This window comes from Phalacrocorax carbo, chromosome 2 (assembly GCF_963921805.1).
Source record: "Phalacrocorax carbo chromosome 2, bPhaCar2.1, whole genome shotgun sequence".
Taxonomy (NCBI): domain Eukaryota; kingdom Metazoa; phylum Chordata; class Aves; order Suliformes; family Phalacrocoracidae; genus Phalacrocorax; species Phalacrocorax carbo.
The window spans coordinates 114060603-114082565 of NC_087514.1; the positions used below are offsets into that span (position 1 = coordinate 114060603).

Consider the following 21963-nt stretch of genomic DNA (forward strand, 5'->3'; position numbering starts at 1 on the left):
TTTGTTGGTAAACCTGCCTTAGACTAGACTAGGTTCCAACCTATTAACTTTTGATATAGAGGACACACCAGGGTGGGCTTACAAGGAGAGGGAACTACTAATGTTATTTCTGAACGTGGAAAATGCAAATCTAAGTGATAAAATGGATGGGATTCAATTATTTGTAAATTTTATTTCCAGTCTATGGTGATAGCTTTCAGGTAAAAGAGTATAAACCAAGAATAAATAACATTTATTTTGGGAACTGCAAATGCTCAATTCCAATGTCTGAGACCAGCTATCACATATACTTACTTGCAGACACGAACCAAAAAAGGCAGGGCATGGCATCAGTGAGAGCTGTGAAATTTGATACCCTGGCAAGCTACAGAAAATAGGTTTCGGTGTTCTTGACGGCAGAAAGTATCAGTTTGGTGAAATTATAAAGAAAAGGGGCATATTCCTTAATTTACAATTAAATCTTATTTTCCTCTCTATTTCGTTTTGATATTATTACAGAACGTTACTTTCGTCTACTTACTCTAGAAAACAAAGCTTACAAAAAAACTTTTGAAAAGCATGCAAGCTTCTTCATGTAACTTCTGCTGTGTGCAATGTATGAGCTGCAAGAAGTGGAGGAGTTGTAACAAAAACCACAGAATGGGAGTGTGTGCATTTCTTTTCCTCCATCTATATACACTCCTATATAGCTACATATGCTCATATATGTATAAACCAAGTTTTGGCTTTAATTCAGACAATCTGAATTTTGGTCTATGAGTGCAACAGAGGTTTCTCTTAGCAGCCCTGCTGTTAGTAGGCTTATCTTTTTAGACAGGAACGTTAAAAGCTACTGGACGCAAGTGTAGTCACATCAGTCACTCCATTTTGCTCAGGAGAGCAGGAGAATTGCACTAGTGATTGTGCGGTCCACTAGCATAACCTGAGCTCAGGACAGATATTTATTGGTTTATAATTACCAAAACAAAAAACATAATATGTTTTATATTCATATGATGTAAACTCAAATATGGTAAGAAACCCTTAGTAACTAGTAATTACCAAATTACTATTTTGGTAGTTTTGCCAAGAAATAGCCTTAGGACTACTTATTTAAAAAGTAAACAGGCAAATGTTGTTATGGAAATGAAACAGAACATTGAGTATCTTCACAATTGCTTGATAACATGCTGGAAAACTAGATACCCAGCACAGGTTATATGAAATAACTGAAGCTATTTTAAGAAGTGGAATAGGATGCATACTAAAAATAATTTTTCCTGTTTTAGCTTGTTTAATTATTTACATCTTTTTACACTTAATGTGCTGGATTCTGATATTTAGTTTGGAAGAAAACATATAAAAAGATCTGGAGAGAGAGTGTTCACAGAAAACATGACAACAGCGTTTCCTCTTGTGCTTTTAAAGGAGAGTACCTGTGCGTTGAGCTTAGGGCACTCCTGATTCTTCTGTCCTTGATTTTGTCCTACTGCAACAGCATAGGTGGCAAGCAGAGTCCAGAGACGCAGGGCTTGCATACAGGCTGCCAACAGAAACCAACCAAATCCTTTTAAGAATTGGTCTGCTATATTATATGATCTTTGCTATTCCTGCTGTATAGAAATAAAAGCAGACATGCATAGTACATAGCTACGTCACTCTGAAAATGCCCACACTTAAGACTACTCTGGTACATATTTAAAAGCAGAGGAACATTTAACTTGAATTAACCTATTCAATAAAAACTGGTAAATATATTTATTCCTTCAATGCTGTTGCCAGTTCTGTCGTATCAGATTTTATTTCAATACAACTTGTCACAATAAACAAGTGTAAGTAATGCCTCGGCTCATAACCCTGGCTTAAATAATGCAGGCAGAAGACAGAGTCAGTACTGTTGACAGAAGCTGTGCACACTTACCAGAGGGTTTTGCAGGAGCAGCTGCAGAAGCAAAAGAAAATTCCTCTTGCTTGAGAAACACTAATATAGCAGCACAAAGTGCAGTTGAGGGCGTTTCCAAATACAGCCTGACTAATCCCCGTGCAAAACCCCAGGGTCCTGTGACGCACATCAGCAATGCACAGCAGTTTGTTATGCTCAGCAGTACAGCCTGACAGGCTTACAGATGATCAGCTGGTGTACCAACAACAAAACCTTTGACCTTCTCTGAATGAACAGCTTTCATGGATGCAGCAGGCAAATTTGGACTGCTCTAACAGGGGAAGGCACTTGTTTTCAAGTTTACTATTTTGTTACTTTTTAACCCTTTTACAATATCTTTTCAAGTATTTTAGGATTTCCTGTTACAGAGTGCCACAAATTTCTTACAGCTCATTGACACGGTCTCATAACGTTTACAAGAGAGCACACATTTATTTGTGTAGAAGCAGCAAATTAATTAATTAATCTTTGTTTTGACTTTAATTATGTATGTGATACTGAAACAGGAAATCAAGGAGGCTTGTTTGTCAGGATTTTTGAGAGACAAGGCAACTCAACATGCTTTCAGAAGTTTGTCATTAGGCATGCTGCCTGATCAAAGACAGTAACTAGGTGACACAGAAGATGTATTTAAAAGGAATCTTTTTTACTGTGAGAGGACGAAGGAAGTATTGTCTAATCTTATTTACACTTTGAAGTTGTGTAAATGATTGGAAGTGTCACATGAAGTTAACTCTTGCTATAGCAACAGTACAAGCTTCCTTATACTATCCCATAATTTATGTTCAACCTGAGGTTTATGATCACTGTTTCAGGCTGCCAGAACTAACCACAAACACCAGACCAATTAATAGGTGGCCATGAATGTGACCAGTGGAGTCATCAGAACTGAAGCAAGGGCAGGTTAGTAGTGTAGCACATACAAAACCCCTAACACTGTAACACTCCCCCACCCCCACCCCTCCCCGACTCTAGAAATTAATCAGTTATGGAAATTTCTTTTTAAGGAGGATTTCCTTTTAAGGTGGAGTCACCATTCCTGGAGGTGTTCAAAATATGTGTAGGCGTGGCACTTCATGAGGCATGGTGGTGTTGGGCTGATGGTTGGATTGATGATCTTAAAGGTCTTTTCCAACCTTAATGAATCAATGATTCTATGTGCTGTTTTTCTACATCTAAAAAAATCAACAGACTTTCTGAATGGTACAGGGGAGCCACATATGTTTTATGTCTGTATTCCAACTGTAGGCCAGTATGTACTCTGTCAGGATTCCTCAGACTCTGACTTATGCCGAGTACCTTCATTTTTGCTCTCTGTGTTTTGACTCAGTGAAACAACTAGTGAATACTTCAGCTGATACAAAACATACAACTTTCATCAATGCTCATCCTCTTAGAATGGAACAAGATCCCCCAAAATGTACGTGTTAAGGTCTGCTGTATCCTGGGGCAGCAAAACCATTTGAAAGGAATGTTCAAAGTATAACATAATCCCTGCAAAGATTATATAGCGCAAATCTAATGTACTTGGTATTGGTATTTGCCAGGATTCATAGCTTCCTTTAAATCTACTTGCTATGGCATTTGAATACTGTTGCAACAGGTAACATACAAGAAATATTACCTTTTATAGTATTTTAATATAGTTAGTATGCTTTCGGTTAATATCATCTCTGGAAAAGCTATGTATAATGCAGTATCTTGAATAAATATGAATTATTTGCACAACAGAAAGCTGTAGCTTATGACAGTGCTGGATTTCCAATTTTAGATAGGTCTTACGAACACTGACGTAAAATATGCTTGCTAGATGAATCATGTAGTTCAGATAAAGGCATCACTTTATACATTCAGTTTGCAAAGTACTTGTCTTTGAGCTTCTATATATTTCAAAGTTGACACTGGTTCTGACATAAATGAGTCTTGTGAACCTTATAGGTGAGACTGGGACATAGCGGGACTGGTCTTTTGATATTCTAGTAATTTGCAGACGTGATGAAAAAATGAATTCTAATACTATCAAGAATTTAAAGAAAGTTAGCTTGCTCTTTATGAAAAAGTTGGAAAAAAAGCTGTGGGGGTTTCTTTTGTTTTATTTTTTTTTCAAACTTACATATGATTTAAGATTGAAGAAAAGAGTTGCCGAAATTAAGTCCAACTTTTACAGACTAATTTTTGGTATACCAGGTCGATTAGCATTTTAAATGAACGATTATGCTGTTAGTGAAAGAGCTAGAAAATGACATGAGCAAAATTTCTTTAAACATTAATACAGCCAACACCTAATTCTTAGAAAAACATCTAATGTATCTCTGCTAACAATGTACTTTCACTTAATGAAAATGCCATATATGAAACTCGTCATCTACAAAACAAGGAAGACTGTCTTTGCAGCTCTAAGAAACCTTTGTGTTAAACGCTTTAATTAACTAACAATAGCTACTACTCACCATGTTCTATTACTGCTCATTTGAGTCAGGTGAGCACTTTGTTTACATTGTTTAACTTCTGGTAAAAGATGCATTAAAATCACCACTTCTTTTTTAAAGAGAGAGAAACAGAGTCCAGTATGACATTTCTACTCTCACAACACTGAAGGTCATTTAAATATACTCTAAGAAACATGAACTAAAGAGGTTATTTCAACAATTAGGTTCTATTTTAACCTTTTCTGTTTGGCTGAGGGCCATATCTCGACTGCAGAAAAAAGAGAGAGAGGAAAAAAAGAACAACACTTAAAACATTACATGACTTGCCATTCATACAAGACTAAGAGAATGTTCAACTTTATATGGTGGTGTGTTAGTTGAACTTGGTTTGTAGAGATTCAGGATGCTCTCAAAGATTATGAAGCACCGGAAGTTCTAGTCTGAAGCAAAGAAAAATTGGTTCTACTGGTCCTTACGCACCTCTGCCCTAAGCTGCACCTATTTGTGGAAAGAAATGAACACAGCACAGGTAAGTTATGTAAGCAAGTAAGCCAAACTTTTTTTTTTTTTTAAATAAAAAGTTGAGTATTTCAACTAAACTGACATCAGCTTTTAAAGATCGAGAAAGAGGTCATATTTAAGAGTAATTTCTGTTCATTAGAATTAGAATATCTCCTACAAAAATCAGACGTGACCAAATCCTATCTACAGTATAAATATTAGCTAGTTTTCATGAGCTTACTACCTTTTATTCTTGTTTAGTGAGCCTTCTACAACTGAACGACTTTGATTATATCCCTGTAATTTAGCATATGCCCAACTTTACTTAAACAATACCTTGTTTTATTGCCGGGATCAATTTTAAACATTAAGGACCTGTATTTGTTTCCTAATTTTGCTTTTGTAGTAAGTCTACTTAGTACATATTTTCTGAAGCAGACTACTGGGCATAATCTCCCAAGATGGGGAAAGCTAACTGAACGTTAGCACTCAAGTACCAAAACCAAGCAGAAGAAATGAACCAATATAAAATAATTTAAATCAAACATGATTTTTATTCATGCCCTAGTGAACTGAGTTAATGAGCAGCATACTGGTTCCAGCAAGAGCTTTATATATTTGTAAGCGACAATTATGAGGAAAATAAGAGAAATGCACAGTTTGATGAAGCTGGGGTAAATAAAGGTTTAGAAGGATGCCTTGCAGGAATTTTGGATACCACTTATTTTTCCAGTACAGGTTTGGTGTAAAAAAAAAATTGCTAGCCATATTTACAGCTGGTAGAACGCAATACAGAAATATTATTTGTATATGAAAGTGTGTGTGTATTACAGAGATGACTCATGAGGAATGTAAGACATTCCTTAAACAGAAAGAGCTTAAATAGCACTTGCTATGGAAAAGTGCTAAGAACATATTATAGTTTAATGAATTAAGTCTTTAATAAATCCAGAGAATACACATGCTAAGAAGATGAGGGTCTTAACCTGAACCTGAATTGTTTTAAGACTCAGCAGTACCATTTTAGCTGAGAATTTGTTTTGTCTATTCAGCTATTATATTTTAAAAATGCAAAAATAAATGCATGCACAGAACAGATTAGAGGAGGTAAATGCTGTATCACAAGACATATTTGGTGACTTTATTTGATAGAGATTTTCTAGATCTGATCAGAGATCAACCTTTCTTTACAATACAAGAGAAAACTGGTGATCGTCTAGAGTCTGACTGTTTATGACTCTATCAAACGCATAAGGTTCTAACCTTACGCTAACACAGACTCAAATGTATAAAGAACAGCTAAACTTCTTAAGTAATTACTCCTGTTGTGTTCAATACAAAAATTACTACGATGTTGTACTCACTGAAAAATGGCATCTCAATAAAACCACTGTCATTCATTAAAAAAATCAGGATACATAAAGACACATTTTAATTCAGCAAGATAACTGTGCATGTTTTAAGCATGGGGTAGATCATCAGTTTCATTAGGACTAAGCAAAGGTTTTAAGCAGTGGGCAAGAACAATGATTAGCTTATGTTAAGGTCATGCAGTGAGATAAATTATTCTGGTTTAATGCTTTCTCAAGGTGGTTACGAAAGTCTATGAGGTCAGAATTAGACTTTTTTTTTTTAAAAAAAAAACCAACCAGTTTCTGCAGTTCTGGAAATCTAAAGTAAATAGAATTTTTTAGCATCAATTTGAAACACATAGGAAGCCATGAACTGCAATTCTATATGGAATTGATTGTTCAGATGAAAGAATAAAAGATACTGCATCATCGTTGTCCCTTATGCACCTTCCTTTTGTTCTTACAAAAACACTCTACAAGCGGAGATCTCTGGTGATAAATCAACAGACATTTTGAATCTTAGAAGAAAGTAGAAACGAAGGCAAGCCAGATACAATGCTGACTTGGTATCTTGAAGTCCAGGTAATAGAACATAGGGGAAACAGGTTTTGATGGACTTACACGTTAATCAAAGACACATTTCTCAATCACAGAGGTATTGTTACATATTACAAAACTCAGAACTGTAACAACTGTGGTAATAGAAGTCAACACTTTATGCAACATTTCAAATCCCCTATAGAAGTCTGTGAAGAACTAATAGTAACCAGGGCCTGAACTTCCAGTATTTCACGTGATCTCCTCCTGTCAGTTATTACTGCAGGCAAAATTTTAGTCTCTTTCTGAGAGAATAAATGGGGTACAGACCATACAAACCATTTCTGAAGTTTCTGGGATTGAACAAATACAGCTCAGGGCAGGCATCTTTTGCCTCTGATTGTATGTTAGGGGAATCACCTCATCTCTGTGCTTTGTTCCCACCCCCTCACTTTGGAGAGAATTAACCTTTGACACTGGTAGGGTAAAAAAAAAAAAAAAAGTAATGTATTGTTTCGTAATCAGTGAGTACCTGGAAATAATCAAGTGATCTTCAGTCAGTAACCATGCATCTTGGAAATACCAGTCTATATATGACATCCTACCGGAGCCAGAATTTAATCTGATGTTTTTTTATTAACCATTCCTCTCCTTGCCAAAAAAAGAATATAAAAATATTCTAAATGTAAGTAAGCTCAGATCAATACTAAGGAGTTATCATGTTATGCTTAAATTTTACAAATAACTTCTAAAGCACTAGAATTGAAAGAAGAAACCAAGGTTGTGATGCTCTCTCAATCCAGGGCATATGAAAATAGCCTTTTTCCTTGGCCTTCATACTTACATTTCACTGGTGCCTATTCTCTCCAATGCCTTCTGGATAGCCCTTTTTATAAAGCCATTACGCACTTGCAACTTAAATATCAAATGCAGTTCTGGTTTCCCTACCTTCCAGGGAATAGAGCAGAACTGGAAAAGGCCCTGAGAAGGGCAGAAAGGATGAGCCATGGTATGAGAAGTTTCCATACAAAGAACAACTGAATGTAATAGAATTCTTCAGCCTGGAAGAGAAATGACTGGATGGCATAGAAAAGGTTAACACAGAAGGATTGTTCACTGCCTCTTCCAGTGTGAGAGGTAGAGGTCGTCAACTAAAATTAACAGGAGGCACATTCAAAACGAATGAAAGGAGTCACACAACTAAGTAAAGTAGTAAGATGTGGAATTCCTTTCTGGTTATTCTGTAAATTTGCACTGCCTTAAAATGGTACTGGGTAACAACATGAAAAAATGCTCATCTTAAATTACAGATGCTGCCTTTGAAATGGAAGCTGCTGGAGGCTGGGATATCATTCTGGAAGAAAAATCGTGACAATTTGCCCCATTCTTATGCTTTCCCTGGGCCTCTGCTATAGACCACTGCTAGATAGGTGATACTATCTGTATCAGGCAAGACCTTTCATGGAAGGAAAGCCAACACTCCCTGTTTATAACATGTGATGCCAGGGAGAATAATTTGCTCTTCATAATAGTGCTTCAGTTTAATTTCAAGTATCTTATTTTTTACCCTATTCTTCCCTTTTTCCTACCAGTTCTTCTTCAGAGAGCACAGACACAGAAAATTCATTTTTGACAAATTAGAATTTTTTAATTTGAGTGGTACTCTGAGTTTCTTTTAATACTGCTATGGTAATAGGATAGATGTTGGAGTCTGGCTATCTGAAAGATCCACTTCCCTCTCATGTTACACAAAATCTCACGCTTACTCAAAAGAATGCTTACAGGTGAGGTTGTTGATACAACTAATCCTTCTTCAAAATACCTAGGCTAAGAGTATAGAATTCTAAGAACTGGAGGTATGTAGATACTGTGGAATATTTATAAATTCTTAATCAGGTATCAGGTATGCTCACCTTACACAATAATGTAATTTTGATGACCTATACTATTTTTTTCCCAAATTGTGTGTGTGTGTGGACCTTTTATAATTAAATACCCTGTATATATCTGTACACACATGCATTGAAAGAACTTAAAAGAAATGGATGTTTCCCTAGAAGCTTTCCATGTAACACTATCTAGAATGGCATTTGCATTAAGCCCAGGGCGTAGACTGAAGCAGTTGCTGCTGCTTCTCCTCTCTTATCTGCTTCTAAGAAAAAACCATCTGCTTAGATTTTTGTCTCACTAAGCCTAAGAATGCTGTATCTAGATCAAATAAACTCTGACCCTTGAATGGTGGAATTGTGGGACCCAGTTTGAAAGCAAAGTCAGCAGGACAAAGTTTAATCTACAACACATTACCAGCCACTACAATTCTGATGGAAGAATGTAGCGCTAATACAATAATCCAAGTGAAGTTACTCATTGGCACTAATTAAGATTTTAACTGTTAGGATCTCTTTGAGTACAGACCCTTCTTTAAACTTCCTGAAAAAGTAATCCGTTAAGTCTAAAGATGAAATACAGCTACCATACACTCATTTTAAAGGTAAGAGGCACAATAGATTGTTTCGCCTCTGTCTCTCGTTGCTTTATGAGTGTTTCTGACTGCTGGATCCATTCAAAGATGCAACTGGATGCTCCTTATTTCTCGAATCTCTGTGTATTTTCCCTCTGGAAGTGATATAGGACATGTTCAAAACCAGTTTGTACTAATACTACCACTACTATACTTTGTACTATGCTAGTGTTGCTGCTAATGTACCGATATCGCTACTGCTTTTTACTAATTCCTATCTTTCAGTTTCACATAAGATTTTTCCATGGTAACATGCAGACCAGACTGAGGCTGACCCATAACTGATTTATGTTGCAAAGGCAGATGCAATCCAGGATAATAAGTGTTGCATTAATAACTCCCAAGTGTAAAAATTACGCTTTTAGTTTGATAACAATAATCTTCCAACAAAGAGGGAAAGCTTTAAAGGAACAGGGTTAATGATACATTTCAGTGGTATTCATTCTGTCAGCATTAAGGTGGTGTAAAACATACCCTCAGGTAAAAACAAAAGCTCCAATAAACTTGGATTATTGCAATCCAATCTGCAAAGCAGGCAAACAACAGTTCTTTATATAAGGGTGCAGGAAGGAAGCTACAACTAACGAGTGGGGAAACAAGTAAGAACAAGTACGCTTGAACAGGAATCCTTCTTGGTGGCAAAACCAGCTCAGTAAGTCTGAAATTCTGTATTCAGACACTTAATGTATCTTCAGTGTCCAGGTCTGGGCCTTGCCCCACCCCTTTAAAAAAATTTGCAAATTAAATAAATTAAGTTTTTTTAAAGGTTGGCATATATGAAAGCAGAAGCCATATTTCCTTCTAGCAATAGTCATTCTTCACAGAATTTATAGAAATGTTATTAAAATTGTTTTTGTAATTATTGTCTGAGATAAGTCAGTGCAGTCCTGTATTCTTTTGTGGCATTACTGAACAAAATGAAGACAGGTACTTTTAGTATTTAAACATGGTGTCTTCTTTGACCTGCATGTTGCAACCTTAAGCGTATGTCCATTTGTACTGAAAAATGCCTCATCTGTTTTAATATTCAAGTAAAACACTATTGATATAAGGATTAGCCAAATTAAAAAAATCCGGTGGACTTTTAAGGAGCGCTGATTTTTTTTTCCTTAAACATTCAGAAACTCCACACAAGTAACCTAAGATAGAGATGACCAACTCAACAGCCACAGATTCCAACTTAATGTCACTATGCCAGTCAAGCTGCTGCATGATTGACATGGGACTAAAAATCTGCCTATTGCAATCATCATTAGTTCTCTGATGTTTTACAGCACCCTACCATTGGTGATAGACTACTTTTGGGTAAGCGAAAGCAGCTGATGTCCAGCAACTGGTCAACAAAACAGCTATATGAAGACTTCTGCCCCAGAAAGAAACTGTCAGTACAGAACAACTGCTGCACAGTAACATGACTGCAAGAAGGCCGGGGAAAAGTTAGACTTCACATCCTAACTTTTACTTTCCACATCCTCCATGACAGTATACTTACCCAGCTCTCTTCCCCAGTCTTACCTGGCTGGTTAGGAAAGGAGGACAAGACGAATAGTTGTGAGCTATTTCTGCCTCTCAGTTGCACTTAGCATGTGATGGGATCAGTCAAATTTCAGCGCTGAGCATCCGACAGGCAGCAGAGACACAGCTGCTACTCTAGGCCCTCTGCATGTAGGAGCAGTTCTGTTGTATGTGTCTGATATGGAGTCAGGTAGTGGCCAAGAAATGCCAGTTGTTGTGGGACAGGATTTCTTAAATGACAGGTTACTTACAAAATAGTGTATACCCATCTTCAGAGTAGTTGCATCTACCGTGCAAACTGATACAAAATTCACACTAGTGCCATCTGCTGCTTTACACTGTCTCCTGCAGTTCAACTAGCTAAAATTTAAATCTTGAAAATTAAATTACCATTGCCTTGTCAGAGCTGTGGAGTAATCACAGGAAAATAACATTTAGGGAAAAGAAGACTTGTATAAAGGAAAAGTGTGATCGTGTATGGCCTGAAAGCAATCTGCAACACGAGATCAGAGTATAGGGCTGCAATGTGGCTTCCTTTCAGTAAACAGTCAAAATTTCTAGAAGGGAACATCACAGATATTTTTTATAAAAGTTGATAGTTCTTGTTAACTCAAGACTGACTTGAAATGCTATGCAACTTTAATTCATAATATTAACTAATTTGCAATGATGTGTATATTCAGACAATTCAAAAACCTTCTTACTGCTTATATTGTTTGACATTTAAAAGTAACATGGTTTAGTATTTGCACTATTTGCTATTGGGCTTAATCTGTAAAAAGAGTTTAATAGAACAGATGCCGTTGTAGCTCAACCAATAATCAAGAGCTATCACAAATAGGAGAAAAATCACTTGAAAATATGACTTAACACATACTGAGCATTTATGAAAAGGCAAACAGGTTCCAGAGCAGAATGATTCAGTAAAGGACTGCTTTCTGTCTTGGAGAAAGACTTTACACAAAAGATAAAAGAAAACAGCAAACAAGCTCTTCTGAGCCTATACCTGCAATAGATATAATATCCTGACATTTATTTTAATTTACTACTTGGAGCTCAATTTTCAGGTTCATCATCATGTTTTGGTAACTGTTATGACTAGGCTAAATCAGTTCCAAAGAAACTAATGCAGAATTAAAGATTTAATTTATCTTCCCATACCCATTCCTTGTAAGAGTATATGTTTCGAGATCTACTGATTTAAAAAAAAAAGGCAGTGGCAATTTCAGAAAATGAAAACCTACTTCTGAAAAACAGATGGTTAAATTTTAGCATGAGCATAGTATACTAAGTAAAATATCACTATGTACATGATCTCTGAATAGCAGACTACTTTTTGACTCTTAACAGTGTTAGAAGAAAACACTGACTCCATTTTTCTTCTCCTAGGATCCAAATTTTTTAAATTTCCAACTGATTTATTTTACAGTGAGAACAAAACCTATTGCTAGTAAGTTGTATAAACATGAACTATGCTTGAAGTGTTTTTTCTGGCCTGTGTAAACTTGCTTTGCAAGCCACAATCTAAGTTATTATATATTATAATTATCTGTGCAAAAAGCCTGTGGGCAACAGAACCTTGTTTTAGTAATGCTGGTATTTTATCCACTGTCAAACAAAATACAAGTTTTATAGAAATAGTTGTATGACCTCTCCAGTACTCTTAGCAAATTGAACTTGCTTTCAAAATTTTAACAAGATTCTAAAAATTATTCTAATAGCCTACTCACTAGTAAAGTAAGGGCTTTCAGTCAAACGCCAATAGGCAGGGGCAGTATTAGGTCTCAGGAGTTCTTTCACTTTTCACTGCTTAGGTTCCTATCACGGCACCATTCTTTTGGCACGGTATTTTTCCCACATGGATCACATCACTGGATAGCTTTCAAGGTCACGACATTTTAAATATCACTGCAATACCAGAACGTGACAGTGTCCTGCAGTGGTGATCGTTAGGGAGAGTCCATGTTCCTTCCATTCCCCTTTTATGGATTCCAGTTTGCTCAGGGTCAAACTCCTTTTTGTCTTTGTAAAGGAAAAAGTATGTATGAAGGAGTTTCACATACTAGCCATTTAGATTCTTGAAGGATAGCCTCACATGTATGCTACATATTATATACTCCTTTACTTCATTCTCCACTTGGAGGCCATCAACGTCTCATGCCAGAGTAACATCACAGTTACTATAACAACTAGTTACTAGCGACAAGAATAAAGAAGTGGAGTGGTGTGTGACTGCTGCCAGTTGTGAAGGTCTGTATCCTTCATCTGTGGCACAAACGCTCTGATGCCCCGTGAAACAAGAAGCCTGTCTCACCAGAGATGGGCAAGTAAAAGAAAATAATAACAATACCAAAAAAATTCTCCCCGCACAAACCCTATGACAGTCACGCTCACAGAACATGTTTGTTTATTTCTTAGCAAAATAGATGAATAGCAGTTACCTCACTTCTTACTTGTTTGCTTATTTCTCTCCAGGTAAACTCTAATATTGCAACAATCCATGCATTTCTTTTCCTCCCTCAACATATTCAAAAGGAAACTGGCCAGAGACATTTAACAATGGCTGGTTGAAAAGTTTCCTGTAAAATTAATTCTTAAATTGATTTTTAATTTGCTGTTGTTGAAATTTGATACAAAGTCTGTTTTTTGGGTAATTAGATCCTCTCACTTCAGGGACAGAACAGAGAAACAGACAAATGTAACTAAGCCTTTGCCCAGTTTTCAGAAAATAAACCCGAGGGAATAAGTCTCAGTATAAGGTACTCTGCTATTCTGTTTTCAACCAGCTCTATTATGTTTCTCAATCCTTAAAAAGTAAATACGATAAAAAACTCCAAATTGAAAGAGTGAGGAACAAGCTGCTGAAAAAAATCCAAGGTTCTAACACCTTTGTTTATGAAATAGACAAACAACAAAAAATACTGTTACTCCATTAAGCAGTTTTTCATACATACCCCATATTTTAGTTAGCATGGGCTATTCCTTACAGATGAGCATTTTTGAAAGACTTAGGCAACATTTTTCCCTCTGGTTTGTGAACACTTGTTTTCTGCTGAGTTCCTAAAGGCTTTGCGAAGAGTAAGCAAGAAACCGAAGTATTGTCAGTAGAATTGATTTGCTATATAAGGATCCACAACCTCACTGCAAACTCCTCTGGCGCCTGAAAAATCCAAATGATTGAGTGCTACTGGAAGGTTTAATCTCTTTCTAAAGTATCTATCAAACATTATCTAATAAGTTACTTTAAGAATCTATTTAATTATTAACCTGCTCTTTAATTTAAAGTTAGCAACCTTGCGGCTAACTTGCCTTTATCTGATTGTAGGAATGCTTTTACAGTTTCACAGAAATAGCAATTTGGCTGAGCAAAGCAATACAGAAGGCTTTGGGAGATAGTTATTTCTTAATGCTCAGAGTAGAACTTCACATGACTGGCTATGTATTTACTATTAATGCCTTTGTTACTTCAGAAGTGGAGCCACAGCAACTCTGCATTGATCGGTGCCTAAGGGATACTCCCTATTTGCAAACTTCAGACGGTAAATGAAGACACAATATTAATCCTTCAACTCCAAACTTAAACCTCTGCTTCCAAATAAGATGCCGTAATTTTATGGTGTCTTTATTAAGCTTGAATTTGTGTACCAGGCTAATTACTTTGCAAAAGAATTCATCTACTGAAATGTGAGATGGATTTTTAAGAATTTATTGATTTTCATTATTCAACAAGGAAACATGGTTACCCTTGAGGATCCTTTCCACACTTCTTCACATTAAACATTCCTGGCATCATAATCCCTGATATTAATTTGTTTTACAGACGTTCTAATTGATTTGTAGAGGTCACTGCCTTTTTGCATTTAAATACTGCTGTAAGTCAGCTTTTTACTTATATTTGGGTCTTATATTAATCTGATCTTATTTTAACAAAGAAAAAAGTAAAAAAAAATATTGTTGTAGTTAATTATAAGGAAAGAATATATCATTGGTGGGAAATACAGTGACATAACAAAGGTGTAAATAGTCCTGCCCTATACTGATTTTGATAAAAGTTATAAATCAAAGTAATTCTGAGTCTAATGGGGGTATAAAACCAAAGTGTAACCTTTCCCAAAGAAAACCTGAAACAAAAAAAGTCTACCAAAACCACAAGAACAATCCCTTAATTTTAATCTAACAGAGAAGACCAGCCCGGTATAGTAACTTATGTATTAGAAAAAAATAGATTTCATAAAGCATTACTGTTCCCCGCCGCCCCCCTAACTTACACTAAATTACAGACTGGAAACAGCACCTTCTCCCCAAATCTCAGAGGAAGATCTCTCTTGTGATAAACTAAAACAGACACAGTGTCTTGTAAATGACAAAGGTTGAATCAAATCTATGTTGGTGGATAAAATTATTTCCGGAAGTTTTCCAGAATGCAGCACATTCAAGTAAAACAAACACTTTAACACATTTTTGCCCTTATTTGACAGACTAAACTCCTTGGTATGAAGTGTACGTAACTATTTCACTTATTTCAAAGAAATTTCCCAGCCTGATTACATATGTCCACTGAAAATACTCCTTGAGGAAGAAAGAAGACTGCAGCTGATAAACTGAAGATGTTTGTTCGCTGAGGCAGCTGCCAACTCGAATATTGATTGAAATGCTAGCTAAGTGAGCCGATAGTATTAATGTGTTGCATTCAATGGGTAAAATGTTTCCATATCAGAAACCTGACATGCTTTGAACAAGCTTTATTTTCCCCTTGCAATTTAAAGTTGAGAAAAGCTCTGATTATAAAGCAGAATTTATGGAAGGACCTATTTAGGATCACAGATCTGTGTTCTTTTTACTATTATTTATATTTTTTTCACTAATAACTAAAGAAAGAGCTATTTTCAGAGCATAGCTCTTAAAATGTTATCTGAAGTACATACTTAAGAAATTCACTTACCAGAAGTCAATTTAACATTGGCGTAACGATTTTTTTTCCCTACAAAAGGCAACGTCTTTAAAACAAAGATAAAAGTTAAAGTCTTCCCAGCCAAAACAACATTTAAACATTGTACATAAAGTTAATACAAACATGTTTCTAGCAATTATTAGGCACTTTCCGAACTACAGCTCTGAACTGCAGCTATTGTGCATAGGAGTTGGTGAAACTATTGGATCTGCCTTTTGAGTGTTCGTATGACCAGGTTTTTAAAGGCATGTTATTTTATTGTCCACATAACTCTAACGTAAGTTCTAGTATTACAGTACTAGAATTAAAAAAAAAAAGAATAATTTGTAGTTAACCAGTGTTATTCCACTGTAAGTTTTCAAATGAGTTTTCTAAAATCCTACTATAGAGTCCAAAGCCCTTTTTTAGAAATAGATCTAAAACCTCTTCAAAGTGGCAATACAAACTTCCTGCTCTCCCACAAGCTGTTGTTGGAAGTGGGCTCACAGAAACTAAAAAGGAAGACGCCCCCCTCCAAATTGTTGAGTGATGTGACTAACAACTAGAAACAGCATTCAAATATTTTTTCACAGTAAGCACGATGACTCTACGATTAGTAAAAATGCACAGTGGAATTCTTCTCTGGACCCACATTATCACAAACTGCATTGTATAACTTCCACTGGCAAGTGTGGCATCACATGGGCCAAGTGAGGAGTTAGACAGCTCACAATTTACATGCAGAATCCTAGTTCTTAGAAAAAAATCTATGTTTCAATGTATAATTAAATAAAAATAAATCTAAGCTTTTAGTATGGTTTTGCAGGGGAGAATACAAAATATCCACCAGCTAACATCAAGTGACTTGATTTCAGTTCAATACTTCAGTACAGCGGTGCCCAAGTCATAAACTCAATTTTTGAAGGATTTCAATGTAATCAGCATATTGTCTAAACTACGACTTTTTACTGTCCAGTTACTGATAAGCAGATATTTAAATAATAATCTAAACAACAGGTTTAACAAGGGCAGTGGAGAGCTCCATCTTTTATAGTAACTGTGAACAGCCATTGCTCGCCAGTGCTGAACACGCTCCCCTTCCCCTTTTTTTTTCTTAAACAAGTTACAAAAGATTACCACCAAGCCCTATAGCTTTACGCATAGGTGCGCATGGGCCAGACAGAACAGGATGGAGGAGACGCTTTTCGTGCTAGTGGATCATGCTGTGGTGGAAGAGCTGCTCCTGCTTCCCGCCTCTGTCCGTAGGATCAGAAGCTCCCCTCCTCTGCCCCTTCGACTCCAGGGGTGGATGGGCACAAGGCACAGCCAGCCCCACAGATCTGGAGAGGAGACCCATCTTGGCTTTTGCTGTCAGCCAGCGGGCGAACTGCCGACAGCAGGACCTATAGGGCACCAAGGTGGAGGAGAAGGGACTGGGCAGGGGGCAGGGGGCTGGTGTTTGAGGGCGGCGTGTGTCGGAGCGTCGGCGCCTTGCGGAGGGAAGCATATCCGCCAGCGCCCGCAGGGGCGGCCGCGGGCAGCCGGCCCACCAAGGAGGCGCCGGCCTGAGGAGGAGGAGGAGGAGGAGGAGGAGGAGGAGGAGGAGGAGGAGGAGGAGGAGGAGGGGGGCGTGCGGCCGGGGGCGGAGAGGCTCCGGCCTCCCTTGCGTGTTCCCCCCGCAATCCCCGCTGTCGGCCTCTTACCACATACCATCTCGATGATCTTGGTCTTCCTGCCCGTCTTCTTCTTCATGGTAAAGATGTACTGGGCCAGCACCACCCCGCCGACCAGGGCGCACACGCTGGCGCTGGCCACCGCTCCCATCTTGGCCACGGCGGTCCTGTCCATGGTAGCTCCCGGGGGGCGCACGGCAGGACGCCGAGAGCCGCTGCAAGGGAGCGGGGCGGCCCCTCGTCGCTGCAGGCGGCGGTGTGTGTGTGTGTGTCGAGGTGCCCCTCAGCGCCGGCCCCGAGTGGGTCCCCACACACCCACTAACCGACCCGGCACACTCGGCAACGGCGGCGCCGCGCGCCGCCCGCTCCCAGCCGCCCGCGCCCCGTGCCCTGGCCTGCCGGCGGTACCACGCAACAGGGAAAAGGGGGGGAGGGAGCTGGCAGGCAGGGGAATGGCTGGTGGCGCAGGGGGCTGCAGGGGGCGCCCTCGAGGGCGAGAGGTTTCCGTCAGGGCTTTTTGGAAAGGAAAAACACCGGCCGGGAGGTTAGATTTTTTTCTCGGGAAACACGAAGGAACGCCTCTCTTCTCTTCTCTTCTCCGTCCCCACCCCCCCCCGCAGAGGAAGAAATGAGAGAGCCCGACGGTCCATGGCGCCGCTTCCCAAACTACATTTCCCAGCGTAGGCGCGAAGGGCGCCCCGCCCTTCGGGGCGGGGCCGGGCGGGGCCGGGCGCGGCGGGGCGGGGCTGGTACTTAACGCGCGGGGAGAAGGAGGCTGGAGATGGCGGCGGCGGGGAGGGGGCTGTAGTGCTGCCGGTTTGCGCCTGAGCTTTCGCTTCGTCTCAGGCCGCGCCTGAGAGAGGAGCCCCCGCGGGAAGGGGCGGGGTGGGGGGCTGCCACCATCCTGGGGCAGCCCGGGCCGCGCCCCGCCCACGTAAGCCCCGTCTCCCGCCCAGGTAAGCCCCCGCCGGTCCCTGTCTCCCCTCTCCCGCTCCCGGGTGTGTCCGTGTGTCTGTCCGGGCGGGGCTCGGCTGGAGGTGCTGCGCGGGGGCTGTGTGAGGGAGCGGGGGTGCGGGGGGGCTGTGGTGCCGCCAGCCTGCGCTCGGTTGCAGCAGGTTGCCTAGCTGGCATAACGACCGTAGCCACCTAAGGTGAAATAATAAACGTTTTTATTTACCGGGCATGGTTTCCTTTAAAGAGGAAAGGCGCGGGCTGCGTTTGGCCCGAAGGAAAACAAGGGGTGAGCCCATCGTTTTTCCTTCTTCCCGGAAAGAACGGCCGTCGCTGGCGCTGCCTGGCTGCCCCTCTCCTCCTCCGCGGGCTGTGGGGTCCCGTGTGCTCAGGTTTGTCCCGCTCATGGCGGAGCACAGGCATGGAGCTGCGAGTTTTGAACTAGGGTAATGTTATTGTCAGGCCGCCTACGAAAGGATTAGTCTTCTCTCCCCTCTGCCCCCTTCTTAAAATAACAGCAGGTAGGGAGCAGAAAAGCTGATTTGTGCCCTGTCTGACCAAGTTCTTTAGCCGTGTCACTAGGACATCTTCAAGGCGATTACTTGGTAGAGGTTTTGATGTTGTCTGTCTATGTCTTCATTTACTTTTCTAAAAATAAGTTCTCTTGCAGAAGACTTGCATCAGAATCTTTTTTTCCTGCTATTCCTTGGTAAGAGAGAAAACCTCAGTTCTGTGACTTTGAAAACTTGTATTACTTTGTTAACGCTTGTTATAGAAGGCACTTAACAATTTTAAAAAGCTGTTACTTTTTAGCTTTTTCTTCGTATAACTAGCAGTGTCTGTCATAACTAATTTGTAAACTAATGACAAGAAGTTTCTGAAGGTGGTTTTCTGAACAGTATAACCAGAAACCCAAGGCACCTGAAAATAATATTTTTTTTTTCATTTCACACTAGAGCAATGTGAAGCTAAGAGATGGAATATACTTAAAAGTTCTTGCTAACAAAGAAAATGTTGTTTCTATAAACACTCATATGTATTATAAACACTTTAATGATGGTTTGTTTTCTTTTCAGTAAAGAAGAATGTCGTTGTTTAAAGCTAGAGACTGGTGGTCCACCATACTTGGAGAAAAGGAAGAATTTGACCAAGGCTGTCTGTGTGTTGCTGATGTTGATAATAGTGGCAGTGGACAAGGTAAACTCAGAATTCCATGCTTGTTTGTTTTAAGCTACACAGCTGCAAGTTTGCTTTGGTCAATACACACTAAAACCTTGTTAGCCAGACTAGTTAGCTAGCTAGTTTAAAGTCTGCATCTTTAACGTGTCCTTGTAGGCTTAAGACAAGTTCAGTGCCATTTGTCTTTTTATACTTGTAGGTTTCTAAACATCTCAATTCTTGCTTGTGCTCAGTAGTAATTTCTCTCATGTCTTATTCCCTCAGTGATACATATATTTGAAACAGAACATTTTCAGTTAGTCATGGGAGCAAACACACGTTGTAAGTCATTGAAAAAACTTAAGGCAAAAAAAGTGAGAGCGAGTAAGCTAAGGAGCTAAAAACCCAACCAAACCACCTTTTCTGCCTGGAAAATAAGGGGGCATTGAAATAATTGAGTCTGAGTAAACCCTGCTTTTCTGTGTAGTCACTGATAATGTGGAATGATCTTTGCTGTCAGGAAGAGTTGTTGTGTGTGTATGTTCTTTAAAATAGTAACTATTTGGGATCTTTCTCTGATACACTCATGCTCATCTTGGAGCTCTGTTTTTGTTCAGTAGAAGTAGCTGAGTTTGATTTCACTATTGCCATAATATTTTTTTAAAATTTGTTTTGATTGTCCCTTTTCAGGAGGATTTGAACAAAGTTGAGCTGTTACTGGTTTGGTGTACAACCTTTTTCAGCAGAAATTCATAGAACCATAGAATCATTTAGGTTGGAGAAGACCTTTAAGACCCTAGAGTCCGACAGTAAAACCAAACACTGCCAAGGCCACTGCTAAACTATGTCGCTAAGCACCATGTCTACATGTCTTTCAAATGCCTCTGGGGATGGTGACTCAGCCTCTTCCCTGGACAGCCTGTTCCAGTGCTTGACAACCCTTCCAGTGAAGAAATTTTTGTTAATATCCAATCTAAACTTCCCCTAGTGCAATTTCAAGCTGTTTCCTCTTGTCCTATCACTTCTTACTTGGGAAAAGAGACCAACACCCACCTCACTAAAACCTTTCAGGTAGTTGCAGAGAGCGATAAGGTCTCTCTTCAAACTCCTTTTCTCCAGACTAAACAATGTCAGTTCCTTCAGTTGCTCATAAGCTTTATTCCCTAGACCCTTCACCAGCTTTGCTCTTCTTTGGGCATGTTCCAGTGCCTCAATGTATTTCTTGTAGTGAGAGGTGTAGTTGGCTCACTCTACAGCTGTGTCAGGAAGTTGTCTTCCACACACTCCAGGAACCTCCTAGACTGTTTCCTTTCCGCTGTATTGTATTTCCAGCAGGTGTCTGGTAAGTTGGAGTCCCCCATGAGAATGAGGGCTAGTGATCGTGAGACTTCTCCCAGCTACTTACAGAATATTTAATCTGTCTCTTCATCCTGCTTGGGTGGTCTGTAACAGACTTCCACCATGATATTTGCCTTGTTGGCCTTTCCTGATTCTTACCCGTAAACACTCAACCTTTTCATCACCATCATCAAGCTCTAGACAGTCAAAACACTCCCTAACATGCAGGGCTACTCCACTGCCTCTCCTTCCTTGCCTGTCCCTTCTGAAGAGCCATCTGTTGCAGTGCTGCAGTTGTTTTGAGTCATCCCACCATGTTTCCATGATTGCAACTATATCATAGTTTTCCAGCTGCACAATGGCTTCTGGCTTCTCCTGTTGCCAATGCTAGGTGCATTAGTGTTTATGCACTTCAGTTGGGCTATTTATCCCACCACCTTTTTTGGGGAGAAGTCTTAATTCCTACATGATTGGTCTCAGGTCCTTCCACGGTTTCTAAAATGTTAATAACCCTTGAGTCTTTGCAGCTGGGTGGATCTCCATCCCCTGCCTCCACTGAGACAGCAGACCAAAGGACGTTGCTAGCACAGTGTCTCCCAAACACTGGTGTGCTGCCCCAAGGCTTATCTCTAGTGAGCCTTTTTTTATGCCTTTCCCTCTTCAAATCTAGTTCAAAGCTCTTTCAGTGAGCCCTGTTAACTCCTGCACAAAGATCCTTTTCCCCCTTTGAGACAGGTGTACTCCATCTGTTGCCAGCAGGCCTGGTGTTGTGCAGTCTGACCCATGATCAAAAGCCCCCACGTTCTGCTGGCGTTCTGAATAGTCTTTTCCTAGTGGAAAAAATGTAACTGATATAAAAGCAGAACTTAAACATTGTTGTGGGAGTAGTAGTCTGCTGTTTTATTTGCTTTCTTGATATTATAGTTTCCTCTGTTCCAGGACCAAAAGTGAATCAACGAGTTGCAGTTGTCTAACCACAGGTCAAAATGTCCTCAGTTAAGTTTAAGTATTTTTAAGGAATTAATGACTAAAATGGACTTAGTTTACTGCTGATAGACTACTTGTTACTGAACTGAGGAAAAGGTGAGTGGGAAAGGCAGCCAGTATTCTCTAAACTGGGGACTTGAGGGTGCAACT

General features: G+C 39.5%; 2 protein-coding genes across 10 annotated transcripts in view; one reads left to right on the plus strand and one right to left on the minus strand.

Moving 5' to 3' along the window:
- NT5C3A (5'-nucleotidase, cytosolic IIIA) overlaps nt 1-17803 on the minus strand; it is a 28966-nt gene extending 11163 nt beyond the window's left edge. Inside the window, exons 1-2 of one of the 6 annotated variants that reach the window (XM_064443916.1) lie at nt 17417-17549; nt 1416-1522 (exon numbers count right to left, since the gene is read on the minus strand). In XM_064443916.1, coding sequence (XP_064299986.1) covers nt 1416-1517 — 102 coding nt within the window. In that variant the 5' untranslated portion in view covers nt 1518-1522; nt 17417-17549. Of the gene's footprint in view, nt 1-1415; nt 1523-1900; nt 1968-13730; nt 13920-17416 lie in introns of those variants that run through there. The other 5 variants (XM_064443915.1, XM_064443913.1, XM_064443914.1 and 2 more) reach the window with 5 other exon arrangements.
- A 326-nt stretch (nt 17804-18129) lies between these two features.
- The window catches only part of BBS9 (Bardet-Biedl syndrome 9), a 312074-nt gene continuing 308240 nt past the window's right edge, over nt 18130-21963 (plus strand). For 2 of the 4 annotated variants that reach the window (XM_064443920.1, XM_064443922.1), the window contains exons 1-2: nt 18131-18313; nt 19407-19527. In XM_064443920.1, the coding sequence (XP_064299990.1) occupies nt 19416-19527 (112 nt within the window). In that variant the 5' untranslated portion in view covers nt 18131-18313; nt 19407-19415. Of the gene's footprint in view, nt 18336-19406; nt 19528-21963 lie in introns of all 4 variants that reach the window. The other 2 variants (XR_010371645.1, XM_064443921.1) reach the window with 2 other exon arrangements.